General features: G+C 39.0%; 1 protein-coding gene across 1 annotated transcript in view; it reads left to right on the forward strand.

Annotated features, from left to right (window-relative positions):
- The window catches only part of TXNL1 (thioredoxin like 1), a 25199-nt gene extending 13698 nt beyond the window's left edge, over positions 1 to 11501 (forward strand). The window contains exons 4-8 of the mRNA XM_015814341.1: positions 2272 to 2394; positions 2620 to 2689; positions 3366 to 3538; positions 3806 to 3910; positions 11132 to 11501. Of these exons, the coding sequence (XP_015669827.1) occupies positions 2272 to 2394; positions 2620 to 2689; positions 3366 to 3538; positions 3806 to 3910; positions 11132 to 11161 (501 nt within the window). The 3' untranslated portion in view covers positions 11162 to 11501. The remainder of the gene's footprint in view (positions 1 to 2271; positions 2395 to 2619; positions 2690 to 3365; positions 3539 to 3805; positions 3911 to 11131) is intronic.
- Positions 11502 to 15525: the final 4024 nt, after the last annotated feature.

The raw sequence follows: 15525 nt of genomic DNA on the forward strand, positions 1-15525 counted from the left end.
TGCTAAGTACCTGCATGTCATAAGCATTTGAATTAAAATTACCATATTGAAATCAAATCTGTTTTTTAATTTTTATTTGGTGTGCGTTGGAACAGGGGTAGTCTTATACGGTGAGTATAGCCCAAACTCTATATTTTAACTGGAAAAGTTGGGGGTCGTCTTATACGCCCAGTTGTCTTATACGCCGGAATATACGGTAAATCTCCTGAAAGAAAATTCCCTGGAGAAGGTTGGCTATCCTTACACAGTAGAAGAGGAGAACAGTTTTTTTGGCACAAGTAGTCCTCGACTTACAGCCATTCTTTTAGTGAAGTTCAAAGTTACAATGGAACTTGAAAAAAAGTGACTTATGACAGTTTTTCGCACTTATAATCGTTGCAGCATTCCCCACGGTCACATGATTAAAATTCAGCTGCTCGGCAACTTATGGCGGTTGCATGTATTTATGGTGTCCCAGGGTCATGTGATCACTTTTTGCAACCTTCTGACAAGCAAAGTCAGTAGAGAAGCTAGATTCGGTTAACAACCATATTACTAACTTAACTGCAGTGATTCACTTCACAACTGTGGTAAGAGAGGTCATAAAATGAGACAAAGCTCATTTAACAACTGTCTTGCTTAGCAACAAAATATTGAGCTCAATTGTTTTTGTAAGTCATGGACTACCTGTACAGGTGACATGGTGTTTGGCTTGTCTGGAAGAGACCTGATCTGAATTCTGCTACATGTCACAAGTAATCTACAGGATCGAGATCAATCCACCTTAACAATCTATTATTCAATAATATTGAATTTACATATTCAGCAGCCTAAGGACCTCATCAATAATTATAATATACATGCATCAATTATCATTTGTTCCTACACCAAACCCAGACCAAGGAAACCTTATTAGGCCTTATTGTTATGAGCCATATAGCAGTTAAATGGAACATAATCTCATTCTGATTCTTAAAAGATGCAAATCTTTTGTGGGTTTTTCTGTAAAAGGAAAGAGCCATCATAGCTTGGCAGAAATGTTAGTGCAGATATAATCCTGATCAGGGAAGAGGGGTATCATCTGTACTGAAGTTGAAGAAATCCTTACTCCATTGTAATTCTTACCCATCAGTCCCATGAATGCAGAAATGGAAGAATTTATACGGGATTTTTATATTGTTTTGTCAAACTCCATCTTTAGGATTTGCTCCAGGGCTGAGAGGTAATCGCTCTCAGCAAATGCTTATCATGTTTTCCTTATTCAAGTCTTACCTCTGGGTTCCTGAATGTTGCAAATCACGATCTTGTTTGACAGCAAGAATGACACATGTGTGTAAATGAGAACCTTAATGTGACAAAACACTCAACTAGAGCTGTCACTTTCATTACAATTTCTAAGCAGGGTTTGATATTATATTCCCCTTAAAAGGGCTTCATTTTTTGCCTCTTGCCCCAAATACTAATAGATTTACTGACTGGGCCAGGAGGGCAGTAGGTGGGCTCTTTGCAACTGCAGTGCCTTGTGGGTTTGTTTTTCTATATTAGCAAGTGCAATCCATTGCATGTTGCTGAAGGTTGGTATTTGCAAAGAAACCTAGAATTACCGGTACATTAAATGCAAAAACAGAAAAAAACAGAACCCTGCATCTCTTTTGAGATGTTAAGTACTTGAAATTCACAGCTAAATGGAGACAAATCCTGTAATGTAAATATATCCCAGATTACCTTTCCAAATGAATCTTTCTTATGTAAATAACTCCCTTGAATATAGGCCACTTGAATTTGCACCAGTTCAATTTGCAAATGTTGCGTTACCGTCTTCCTTGCATCTAGTGTGAATGTAAATAAGTCATGCTAATAGTTTAGGGCGTGTGCTGTTTAGCAGTTTTGACTTGACAACAGGCAACTACTTCCACCTGTTACAAGATTTTAAAATTGCCTGCCACAAATGGACAGCTCCAGAATAGCAGGAAGTTTGTGTGTGACCTCCAAGGTCCCTTCCAACTTTATTATTATCATCATCATCATCGTTGTTGTTGTTGTTGTTGTTGTTGTTGTTATTATTAACCAGTTATTGTTTTAAGAACATCTAGGTCTGTGTTTCTCAACCGTGGCCCCTTGAAGATGTGTGGACTTCAACTCCCAGAATTCCCCAGCCAGCATATGATGGCTGGGGAATTCTGGGAGTTGAAGTTCAGACATCTTCAAGGGGCTAAGGTTGAGAAACACTGCTCTAGGTAGTACCTTATGCAGAACAGCCAAGTAATGAAAGCTACTATCTTTTCCTTCCAGATGGACTTGATGCCATTTGTTAATAAAGCTGGATGTGAGTGTCTTAATGAAAGTGATGAACATGGATTTGATAATTGTTTACGTAAAGACTCTACCTTCTTGGAATCAGACTGCGATGAGCAGGTATTACAACTTTCAAAAAATAATTAGGATGTCTGGACAATAATCGTTTATTTTTCAATAGAGCAAGTGTTTTCATCTGTGTGCTTATTCAAATCACCTGCTCTTGGTTCTGATTTAGAAGTAGACCCAAGGGAACAAGTAACCCAAAATTTGTGCAGCAATGTGTTGTCTACCATACATTTTGGCTTTCTGTTATCAATCTTTTTTTTCCCCTTTCCTCCACAGTTGCTTATAACAGTAGCTTTTAATCAACCAGTCAAGCTTTATTCTATGAAATGTCAAGGGCCTGATAATGGTACGTAAAAAAAAAAGTTATTCCTCAAGAAGAAGTTCTACTGGTACTGTTTTTAATTCTATGTTAATTTTAGTAATACAAAGATAAGCTACAGTTTTTATGTTCTCTGGTTCAGTCTAGTTCTCCACATTGCAGGACAGAGTTAGAACAAATTAATTGAAAATATAATCAATGCATGTAGAACTTGGAAAACAAACTATTTAGCCCTGCTTAAAGCAATTGCGTTCCAAAGTCACATAGATAAATTTGTCTTGTAATGGAACCATATCATTTTTAGTGTTACTTTGCCTTTGAGTACACAACATAATGTGCAGTTCTCATTAAATAATTAAACCATAAGCGCAATCATGTAAATGAAACCAGATTTTACCTTGATAGTGGTATTTACCTTTCACATTTAGGTTGAGCTTAATGGTTTGTCAGTAGAGTTATACAAGATGTTTGATTTTTTTAAAAAAATCTCTCAGGATAAAATTTCCCAAAATATCCTATTTCAAACACAAAAGTGTCTGAACTTAGAAATCATTTTAAAACTCCCACAAGCTCTGGCTCATGTACAATGCTCAAAACCACCTCCTCGTGTTCAATGCAGGAGATCTCATGATGTGTTATGCTTTTCTATCAAGATAATTTGAATTAATCTAGGTTTCTGAAAAGGATTATGTTTTTATTATAGGTCAAGGTCCGAAATATATAAAAATATTTATCAATCTTCCTCGATCAATGGATTTTGAAGAGGCAGAAAGAAGCGAACCCACTCAGGCTTTGGAACTAACACCAGATGACATTAAAGAAGACAGCATAATTCAGCTTCGCTATGTAAAATTTCAGAATGTTAACAGTGTAACTGTGAGTACAAAGTCTTGACTTCCTTCCCAGTAACATAGTTGTGCCAAGTTGAACAATACTGTAGTTTGAAACCTGCATTGGCATCCTAGAATTCACATTCAAAATTAGCTGCAAACAAACTTGAGTCCCACCAATTACGTTCTGCAGACTTAAAATTGAGTCATTTTAGTATTCCATGGTTTTAACTCATTTCCTTTGAGCTTGGCTCTTTCATGGATGGATGACACTTTTACATATGTAACTCAGGGCTCATCTCTTCCCTTTTAGTTATTTGTCCAATCTAATCAAGGTGATGAAGAAACAACAAGAATTGCGTATTTCACGTTTATTGGAACACCAGTTCAAGCAACAAACATGAATGATTTCAAGCGGGTAAGTTCAAATTTGGCTTCCAAACCCAAAACAATTATTTCTTGAATATTGTGTGAATCTTATACATATATTCAAAAATAACTGGCAGTGTTTTCAAAAAAGAAAAGTTGAATTTGTTTCTTTGGAGTCTTTATTCTTAAAGAGCCAGAGAACGCATGGTTGTTCTACAAAGCTTATAATGACTGCTTAAGCCAAAGATTTCCATGATTGGTTATTTACCCCTAAAAGGCCAAAATGAATGTGAGGAAAGCATGTAAGAAACCAGGAAACCCATTGAAGAAATAACATAACATATTCTTTATTCACACTGATTCTTCACTCCTGCTTAATCACTCTTGCAGCCTTCAGTGCATAATTTCTTGAATTTTCTCTCCGATTACAAAAAAATTAAAAAAATTACTTCTATAAAATGAATCTGACCTCTTTGGGACAGTAAAACTGGCTTTGATACTGGATTCTTAGTTGTACAGTGAAACCACCGTTTGTTTATGTAAACAATTTGTTAAGGCCTTTCATTTTCCAAAAGTAACATTGGACCAAATACAGAAGTTAAAATCACAAAATAATAATTAAGAAAACTAAATATCCAAGTCCCTAAACACAATCCGACTCATAACCATATTAACCAGCAGAACGCACTTAACCGCATGGCCCAAGTTTTAGAAGGAATCAGCAATATCATCATCTAGCAGTGAGCCTGCTTTTTAAAAAAAAAATAATAATAATTCTGGATTAACACAATAAAGTAGAAATGGGTGTTTGTTGACTACGTAATTAAAGTGCCTTAACAATAAACTTTCTGAAGTGAAAGCAGAAAACAGGAGTAGTCGATCATTCTTTTGGGAATTCTGACTTAAGGAGTACATTTAAACCTTACAAACATGCATGGTGTGTGTGATGACTTTATTCTGAAATGTTTGAGGCTTACATACACATCGTTTCTTATTCCAAAGGCTAAGTTTGATTGTACATGTTTTATTTACAAATGTCAGAGTTGTTATGACAATGATTTTTCCCTTTAAATGTTTCTTTCTCCAGTCAATACCTTTTAGCCCTTTTTTTAAAAAAAAAACAGGTAGCTCTCTTTGATCCACATTAGAAAGATAGAGAGGCTGGAAGTGATAAGATGCTTCCTTGGTTGAAAGTTCCTTGCTTACAATGGCTTCTCTTGGTGAATAGCAGCAACAGCAGTTGACGCTGCTACCAGGAGTGATTATTACATTAGCCTGTAGGCCTATCCTTAGCCGAGGCAGCTCTGGAGCTGAAGCTTTAGGGCTAATGCTTTGAAAAAGAAGTAGCTGAGAATTCTACCAAAGCCCCTTTAATGATGCGAAGGAGGGTATAATTAAAAATGCCTCTTAATTTGTGGTACATAATAAACAGCAGGAAAGATGCTTGGAAACAAAGAGTAATTGAGAAGTTCCTGGGGCTAAACTGGATCCCCAGCTTAGCCTTGTCCTTCTCTAATTCTTAGGTATAGAATATCAAGTAGAGCTAACATGAATGCAAGATGAGGATTGCATTCATAGTTTTGCAGTTCAACATATCTTGGCTATGTGGCAACATGCCATTCATTTATTTTGCTCTGCCACAGTTTTCTATAAATCTCAGTATGAGAGTCCTTAGAAAATACCCTATCACTGAATCATTCATTCTGGGCTGTAGGAATGAGATTCTCATGTTTTTAGAAGGGGAGAAAAAGTGTCCAACTTTCATTTTCCTTTTACCCTTTCAGTCCCTCTTAGTAAATTCTATATCTACCCCTTTTCAAGGGCTATTAACTTGCCAGAAGAACTTCACCTGCTAAACTCTTAGAATGAGCAAAATCCCACTAAGAGGGACTTGAGAATTTTCCATTTCCCTTTGGACCAGGGCAAAATACCTCTGGATTGTACTACTCAGGGACAATTGGGGGGAGAGGGGTCCTAGAAATAAATCTTCTGAAATGTTCTGAAGGTATTCTAACCCTGAAACAAGTTTGTTTTTGTCCAGTATATTATGTGTATAACATCTCAAACTACACCTCCGGAACTGCATACTTCAGAGATGAGTTTAGCAAAGTCCAGAGGGAAATAGAACATTCTGGAGTATTTTGAAATACAGTAGTTGATTCCGTGATCAACAAATTTGTACATTGCTACTACCTGTAATACCTATTATGCTTCTAGCTGCTTTCTTAATTTGAAATGCTAGCTAAATCTCATATACCATATAACAAAATTCTGCATGGAAAATATAACTGTGGCTTTTTGAAGTGATTATATTAATTCTGCGATTTCTGGATCTACTTTTAAATACCCCTTACTGGAATATGTGACTTGCAAAGCTGAAAGGAAAAAAATTGTCTGTGTATCACAGATATGTTTTCCTGGGAATCCAAATATATGGAGATTCTTCTTAATCCTTGCTGGGTTACTAGTTGATGAAAACTTAATCCAAAATCTCTCCAGTAAATTGTGCCTCATTTTAAAGACTTGTAGCGTGAATGGGTCCATATCTGAAGAAGATTTCTTCCATCCTCTCTAACTTGGGCATTGGCTGATCTGTTACTACAATCCATAGTGCTTGTTGTGAATGTAACAGAAAAGAGCAAGTGCTCTGGAAACACTTGGCAGACAAATCAGATATCAATAATATCTTGAGATTTAACTCGCTCCTCATCTCTTTCATCCAGAGTATTAAATGCAGTTTAGGAATTATTGTTCACTGCATGTTTTTTACCCATTGTGTGCAAGTTTAAATTTGGGGAGGGCAAAGAGTTTGTCTCATAATGACCTGCCTCGCCTCCCTTTTTATTGCTTTCTCCTCAGCTTTGGCTTTTTAAATTAATTATTATTAATTATTACAATAAAAAAATAATTAAATGCATTTTAATACATTGTTTAGTTTTTGAATTCTGAATCAAATGTGTTAAATTAAAATCTAATCAAAATTTATTAATTAAAAATAATTATTGAAATAACGTCCATACGAGGAAGGATTGTAAAACTCCTGCCTCTCTCTTTGGGGTGAAACGTGTTTGGGGAGCTAATGCATGTGACATTCAGGTAGCTCTCTTTGGCATGGCACTCCATTTTCCCCTGTTCATTGGCTACTTATTTTCTCTGCTTCATTGTTAACACTCTATTTTATTATTTTTCAGCATTTCCCTGGCCCAAAGAAATAAAAATGCAGAAGATTTTTGTTCTTAAATGAGCTTTCTTTCCTTTTTGTCTGCTCCCTCTGCTCCTCATTTGCACAGTTCCACTGCTTTTGGTATCATCAATTCCTGCTCACCATCTTCTGGGACAGCTTTCCTTCCTCATTCTTTTCTCATGGACCTATCTTTGTTTTGACCATGCAGTTTTGAAATTCTTCTTTTAATGCACTGTTTTGGTTTTGAAATGCCTTCCTCTTCTCTTAAATGCTTCAACATTTCACTTGATAACACCATATTGGCATTTTCTGTGCCAGTCCTCGCAGAGAATAATGGAAGTTGAAGGGGGCACCAATGTTCTCTGTTCAGTCTGAATGATCTCTAGCTAAGCCTTTCCTGACAGGATTTCCAAGTTCTTACAGATCCTCGTAGGGCAGGGATTTTTCAACTTCTCAAGGTTAAATTGATATAACAGCATTTTGCTGGTCCAGAACATATATGAAGCTGCCTTAAATTGAGCTAGAATGTCCAGTTTTGTTAGATCTGACTGGCCAATTCTCTGAGCTATTTTGGAGAGCGAGATACTGAACTTGAGAGTGTCTTAGGCTGTGACTTTGAGTTATGGGCCCTTCAAGACATTGTCTGGATTGAGACCCTGTAACTCCGACCGTAATTTTCTCTGACAATCAATTTACTTTTATCTCTATTGTTACTTTCTGTGGGAAAATATTTCATATGATGTTTTAACTTACAATATAGCCTGGTGGTTCTTTCAGAAGATAATTGAATAGGAAGTTACCATCCAGCAATCAGATATGTTTGGGACCATACCTATGAAACTACACTCTGATGGGTTTGCCATCTGGATATTCTGAGAATTGTAGTCGTAAAATGCCTGGAAATTTGGGAGGGCTTTCAGTCTTGGTAAATGGACTCCAACAAGATAATTAAAATTAAAAAAAAATGTGCTTGAGTAATTGCTGCCTAAATAAGAAACCTTTCTTCCTTCCCCAGCATAATGATTATCATTTGAATGTTTCCACTTATGTCAATTTTCATTATTCATTTAGAAATCCAGCCTGCTCTGTGATGCTTAATGACAATACACCATCACTGAATGGAGTCTGTCAAAAAATTGCAACTTGGGCCGGGCCGCAGGTTGAGAGCTAATTTTAATTCCTAAAAATGATCAGATTAGCCAATTTCCCACCCGGCACTTTAAAAGCGGGAAATTATTGAATGTTTAATTCATGCATGTTATATGGGATTTGCACAATTCATAAACAAAAATGTGCCCAAATAATGAGGCATTAGGAATAAAAAAAATAATGCAGTTTTTTTTTCCTTTGGCATTATATGTATCAGTTATTGTGGTTAAGAATTCTTCAGATAGATCTAATTGTGTTGATAAACATCAATCCTGAAATGTTTAATTTTTCAGATAATACACATGGGCCACTTGAGCATTTCCCCTTCTGAATGGTATAGATTATTTTTATGCGGGGGAGGGGTGATTGATGCACCTCTGCTAACATCATAATTGTCTAATTTGTGGTTGTATCTGTTTAATCTAAACCAGAGTACCATGCTTTAATCAAAGCCAAGGAATAAATGTTTGTTTCACATTCCTGTCCAGTTTAATTTGGCTTTTTATATAACATGCTTAATTAAATCTTAACTTGTTTTTGTTTTCCTTCTGTACTGTTACATGACATTTTAATTCTTTGTTAGCCTGAATATTTTTGAGCGCCAATGTCTGCATGCCATTATATCTAGTCTAAAGATTAGCCTTTTCTTTTTTTAATGGCTTATATAGTGAATGATGATTGATTGATTGATTATGATTGATTATTTTTATGTAAGCTGGTTCCAGTTAGTAGATATATCCCTTCCACAGTCACCAGTTTTAATTTTGAGATTATGTTACACAAAGTTGTGGTAATTGAAACTGCCTCATTAAATGTTCAGTGTTTGTGTAGGGAGATTATGATATTAATGTTTGGGGCACAGTATCAATTTCTATTCTCCCACTGAACATGATGGAAGGTAGACAGAATTAGTAGACCAGGAGAAGACCAGTATAGTTCCTCAGTGTGATCTGCTGAGACAATTTCCAGGGACCACATAAGCACGAAGCCTGGATGGGATTCAGTTACCTTCCCCACCTCTACATCCCACATCCATGAAAGTGTATTTAAGAGTTTCTGGGCCAAGAATAACACCAAATGCTGTTTGCTTCTATTCTACTCATTTTGCCTTTGCCTTTACCCACCAGCCTGGTAAATTCCAAGTGTGCCTTGTGTTGAAGGAATCAAGTGGCTAGATTTGGTGTAAATCAGGGATGGTGAACCTTTTAGCTCGGTGTGTCAAAAATTTGGAAAATGCCAAACTTGACTCTGCTAGTGTGTCACATGCATCTCTTGGACAAAAGTGATACAGTTTTCTCTCCCCCCCCCCCCCCTATTGGCAGCAGTGCTGAGGCCGAGTCTAAAATACAGGGAGTGCTCTACTTCCAACCATTTAGTGTGGTTGTCGTTTAGAGCCTGTTCAAAGTTACCACAACATTGAAAAAGGCGACTTAATTACTGTTTTTCACACATTGTAGCATCCCTATGGTCATGGGATCAAAATTCAGACACTCGGCAACTGGCATGTATATATGACAGTTGCACTGGGATCACGTGGTCGCTTCCCAGCCAGCTTCTGACAATCAAAGTCAATGGGGAAACTAAATTCACTTAACAAGCACATTATTCACTTCAGTGGTTCACTTAATAACTGTGGAAAAGTCACAAAATGGGGCAAAACTCACTTAACTGCCTTGTTTAGCCATGAGACTGGTTCAATTGTGGTCCTAAGTCGAGGACTATCTGTAGAGGGTCTAGAGCAGGGGTAGGCAACCTTGGCTCTTTTATGACCTGTGGACTTCAATACCCAGAATTCCTGAACCAGCCATGCTGACTCAGGAATTCTGGGAGTTGAAGTCCACAAATCATAAAAGAGCCAAGGTTGCCTACCCCTGGTCTAGAGTCATTGCTGCTACTCAAAATGGTGAGCTTACACTGGACTGCAAGTCTTGGGGAATGGGGTGATTGCCCCCATGGCCCAGCACTCCCCAGCATTTGCCATACACTTCAGGCGGGCAATGTTCTCTTTCTGTTGAAGGCCTCTGTGGCCTACCTGAGGCTGCTCCCGATTGCACAAGGCCTCCATTCTTCAAACAGCTTCAGGGAATGCTCTTTTGAAATCTGAGCAGCTTCTGAAAACCGATAGAGGAGAATATTTGTAACTCAGGGTTGATCTGAGGGGTGATTGGTTGTTTTCTTGCAGACGTTTCATGATCTGAATTAGGTAACATCATCAGTGCTGCTGATGTACCCTAGTTTGGGTAATGTTGATGTCACCGATGGTGTTACCTAGTTTGGGTAATGAAACGTCTCCAAGAAAACAACCAAGCTCAGAGAGCACTAAGAACCCCTCTGAAAATTGAAAGAATACCCAGTTCTCACACAGTTTTTGGAGACTCTGGGGGGCCATGTGAGAGCACACCCCATTTTAACACAGCCTCCACAAATCAAGAATGAGCAGTGCTTTCGAGAATAGTTGTTAGGTGTAGGTGAATCCTGGCGTGTCACCCGAAACATTTTGGTGAATGCACACTGATCTATCAACGGTTTAGATGCCTCTTCCTCATGAACTTATCGTAGAAGTTGCAGGTCCCTACTGTACAATTTAACCATAAGGTGAAAGGTTGTGGAGCCATTGGAGATTTCTGGATTTTTGTGCTATTTCATAGTAATAAAATAGGTGATGCACATTGAGCTGTAAGCATTCGAGACAGCTCTGGAGGACAGTGTTTTGATCTGATTGGCATCCCTGTCATCATTTGAACTGGGCCATGCTTTCTTGGCTGAACATTAAAAGATCTTCCATTTCATCCTCTGCCACTTCTGCTCCCATCTCTTATTAAAATGTCTGTTGGAAAAAACATTGCAGTTACTTCTAGGTAGTTTCTTTAGAATGAGAGGAGGATCTATTTTATCTGCCTTTTCTCCAAGTGGTAACTTTCTCTTTCTCGTTCACAGGTGGTAGGAAAGAAAGGGGAAAGCCACTAAGATGCAACCAAGATGCTGGAAGGCCTTGTCACAGTCAACGTGGGATTTCACATTAGCTTCAGCTCATGAAAGTCACCCAGCCATAACCAGAGACTTGTCAGTCTGTTCCATTTTACTGCCATTACAAATAAAATCAGTGCATTTTGTTAATATGAGATTTCACTAAACGTGTTTTCTGTTGTAATCTTGGAACAAAAAAAAAATGTAAATAAAAATCATTAATTTTGTCAGAATTGCAGAGTGGAAGAGTTGCTGTGTCCCTTCAGTGATGAAAACCAGAATCGTACCTCCCGATTCATATAAGTTGTGTATGTGTGAATGTTTGATAATATAATTGTATGTATTAACGCCGATATAAATATATCTTCATAGTCTCTGGTTTTAGAGATCAGATTTTTCCAGTAAAAGTGATAAATGGTGATTCTTCTGAAATCACAGCTTATTCCTGAAGGTCAGCAGCTTAACTTGCTAGTCCAAGCCTTGTCTAAATTGACACTTTCAGAAATGTTGAACTGGATTGACTGGGAATTCTGAAAGCTGCAGAGCTAACTTACTTGGAAGGTTGTATTAGAGGCCGACAAAGAACTGCAGGCTCTTGTCTCTCAGTTTCTAAATTGCTGACAAATTTCCTCATTTGCATCTGTTTTTGTTTTCTTTTTTTTCCCCCATCTGGAGAAAGTAACTAGTGAGCCAGATAACATTATTTGGGGGTAGATTTGAATTAAGGGATGTTAGTTGCTGACTCTTCCCCATTTTAGACACATTTTATTTAAGAGGTCATGTTGAACAAAGCACACCCATTGAAAGAGCAGGAAAATGCGAGTTTTCCAAAAGAATGGGACTATTTCCTCATTCATCATTCATTCTCGAGAGACTATGGTATCGTGCTCTGGAAAGAGGACCTAAGGCAGCATCTGGTGTGGCTAAAAAGGCCAATTTGAAAATGGCAGTCCCTTTCACACTGAGGGCAGATACAATCTGTTCCCTGTCCAGCCCCCAGATTTCGCTGGTTCCGGGACTGCCTCTTTGCCACAGCCTGCCGCACAAGTGTCTCTTCGAATTGGAGAAGGCCATGCTGCATCTTTAGCCTCCAGGCTGAACGATCAGAGGTCAAGGATTCCCAGCTGTTAATGTCCATTCCCAAGGCCTAGGTCCCTCTTGCAGATATCCTTATATCGCAGCTCAGGTCTCCCTCTGGGGCGCTTTCCCTGCACTAGTTCTCCATACAGGAGATCTTTTGGAATCCGACCATCAGCCATTCTCACGCCATGCCCAAGCCAGCGTAGACGTCGCTGTTTCAATAGTGTATACATGCTAGAGCAGTGGTTCTCAACCTGTGGGTCGGGACCCCATTTGGGGTCGATCGACCATTTCATGGGGGTCGCCAAGCAAGGCTGTCCGCCATTTTTTTTCCCTTTTCCGGCAGGTGCCTTACCTCCCTTGGGCTGGGCCAGCTGGTGGTCGGCCTGCTCCGTCTCTGCCGCTTGCCAGCTACGCCTCGGCTGGCGCAGGGGGCGGAACCACGCATGCGCGGCGCTCCCGGGCAGGGAAAGTCCTTGACTTACGACCGGTTGGGTAGTCCTCGACTTACGACCGGTTTAGTCCTCGACTTACAACCAGTTTAGTCCTCGACTTATGATCGGTTTAGTCCTTGACTTACGACCGGTTGGGGTCACGGCATTAAAAAGGTTGAGAACCACTGTGCTAGAGATTCCAGCACATTTCAGGACTGCGCTATTTGGGACTTTGTCATGCCAGGTGATGCCGAGAATACGTCGGAGACAGCGCATATGAAAGGTGTTCAGCTTTCTCTCCTGCCGTACATGAAGGGTCCAAGACTCACTGCAGTACAAGAGTGCTCAAAACGCAGGATCTATAGAGCTGAATCTTTGTATGTTCTATTGTATGTTCTATTACCTGAGTGATAGTGAAAAGAATGAAATCACTCTTAAGTCCGCTAATGTAAATGAGTTTTCTGGCACTGCTTTCTGACCAGCTTGTTTCTAACTAAGCCATGTGTACAATTCTATTGTTTCTTGAACTTCTAGCAACCTTTTGAGTACGGGTAGTCCTCTACTTAACGACCACAATTGAGTCCAAAATTTCCATTGCTAAGCAGGGCAGTTGTTAAAGTCAATTTTATCCCATTTTACGACCATTCTTGCCACAGTTGTTAAGTGAATCACTGCAGTTAAGTTAGCAACACGGTTGTTAAGTGAATCTGGCTCCCCCATTGACTTTGCTTGTCAGAAGGTCGCAAAAGGTGATCACATGACCCCGGGACTATGCAGCCGTCATAAATACATGTCAGCTGTCAGAATTTTGATCATGTGACCACGGGAATGCTGCAACGCTCATAAGTGTGAAAAACTGTCTTGAGTCATTTTTTTTCAGTGCCCGTTGTAACTTTGGTCACTAAATAGATGGTTGTAAGCCGAGGACTACCTGTATTAATAATTTATTAAATTTCTATGCTGTCCAACTCCCAATGATTATGGAGGGTTTACAACTGATAAAATGTTTTTTAAAGAAAAAGAAAAACGTGCACACCTAGCACAAGACTGCAAAACAATGATGGCAAAGAAAACGAACCTCAGAAGGGACAAGGGAAGAAAGGGCCATCAAAGTCCTGACCAAATAAATGGTCAAGTAGTAGGTTTGTCACTATCCCAGATACTTGTGCAAGTACTTGTACAGTGCTTGTGCATAGTATTACTTAACACAGATGCAGAAGTATCACTAAGATTTGTCACATCTGGTGTAGTAATCTTTGAAATCAGAGGAGAGACAAGACATAACAGCTGAATTTGTGTTCCTGGTATATGTGTCAATCAAGCCATTGGAATCAAGGTAGGTTGTGTCTTACACTGTTTGGAGTTTAAACTAGTAGGCAAATGCAATTAGCTGGATTCCCCAAAATTAGCTGGGTTGCCAAAAGTGAACACTGTGGTCAGGCACCTTGCTAAGTTCACGACTTCCACTTACTAACATTGTAGATAGAGGTGGCAATGTTTGGGAGGAAAAGGCCTTTTTTATTTAATTAGCAGAATCTCTGGCTTTATTTTAGAAAGGTTCACCTAATAAACTGGCTGCTTCCTGCTACATTTTAATCTTTGCGTTGAGCACATTGCTGCTTCTCACCTATTGTCCTAATTTTTTTTTTAATCTTTGCCCTGGTAAATGACAGGAAGATTGAATGGCAGGAAGGGTTTGATTCCCTTTCCACAGATGTTTAAACGGGTAAGTAATAATAATATAATAATAAAGTTGGAAGGGACCTTGGAGGTCATCTAGTCCAACCTCCTGCTCAGGCAGGAAACCCTTTACCATTTCAGACAAATGACTGCCCAGTCTCTTCTTAAAACTTCCAGTGTTGGAGCATGCACAGCTTCTGGAAGCAGGTTGTTCCACTGGTTAATTGTTCTAACTGCTAGGAAATTTCTCCTTAGTTCTAGGTTGCTTCTCTCTTTGCTTAGTTTCCATCCGTTGCTTCTTGTCCTGCCTTCAGGCGCTTTGGAAAATAGCTTGACTCCCTCTTCTTTGTGGCAGGCCCTGAGATATTGGAACACTCCTATCACATAACCCCTGATCCTTCTTTTCATTAAACTAGACATACCCAATTCCAGCAATCGTTCCTTATATGCTTTAGCCTCCAGTCCCCTAATCATTTTTGTTGCTCTTCTCTGTATTCTTTCTAGAGTCTCAACATCTTATGTTATGTGTCTTAATGCCATTTTAAATGTTGAAATTAATACCTTTTCTTCTAGCCTTGTCTGTACTTCATAATATTGCCCAATGTTCAGGACCCCAACACAGTTATGCATCCCTGAAGCAGAAGTAATAGTAATAGCCCTTAGACTTATATACCGCTTCACAGTGCTTTACAGCCCTTTTTGAGCAGTTTACAGAATCAGCCTATTGCCCCCAACAATCTGGGTCCTCATATTACCAACCACGAAAGGATGGAAGGCTGAGTCATCCCTTGAGCCAGTCAGAATCGAACAGCTGACAGTCAGCAGAATTAGCCTGCAGTACTGCATTCTAACCACTGTGCCACCACGGCTCTTAAACTAAATATTGTATGATCCAGAGGCGTACTGCTGCTTAAAAGAAAAACTAAATACATTATCTTCATTTTGCTCCACTCAACCTCAGTCGGAATGAAAAGAGGATTATTATCCAGCTATGGACAGTCATATTACGTATGTCAAGCCATATTGGAGTTCTGATGAAGACAATATGTCAACTGAACAAGGATGGTGGGAAGGGTCTGAATAGCAAGCGTCTGTGAAGAACAATTCAAAGGATCTAGATTTTATTTCATTTGGAGAAGATCAAGAGACACAATGAATGAATGAATGAAT

Source organism: Protobothrops mucrosquamatus, unplaced genomic scaffold, assembly GCF_001527695.2.
Source record: "Protobothrops mucrosquamatus isolate PMUCROS unplaced genomic scaffold, P.Mucros_1.0 scaffold_85, whole genome shotgun sequence".
In the NCBI taxonomy this organism is placed as follows: Eukaryota; Metazoa; Chordata; class Lepidosauria; order Squamata; family Viperidae; genus Protobothrops; species Protobothrops mucrosquamatus.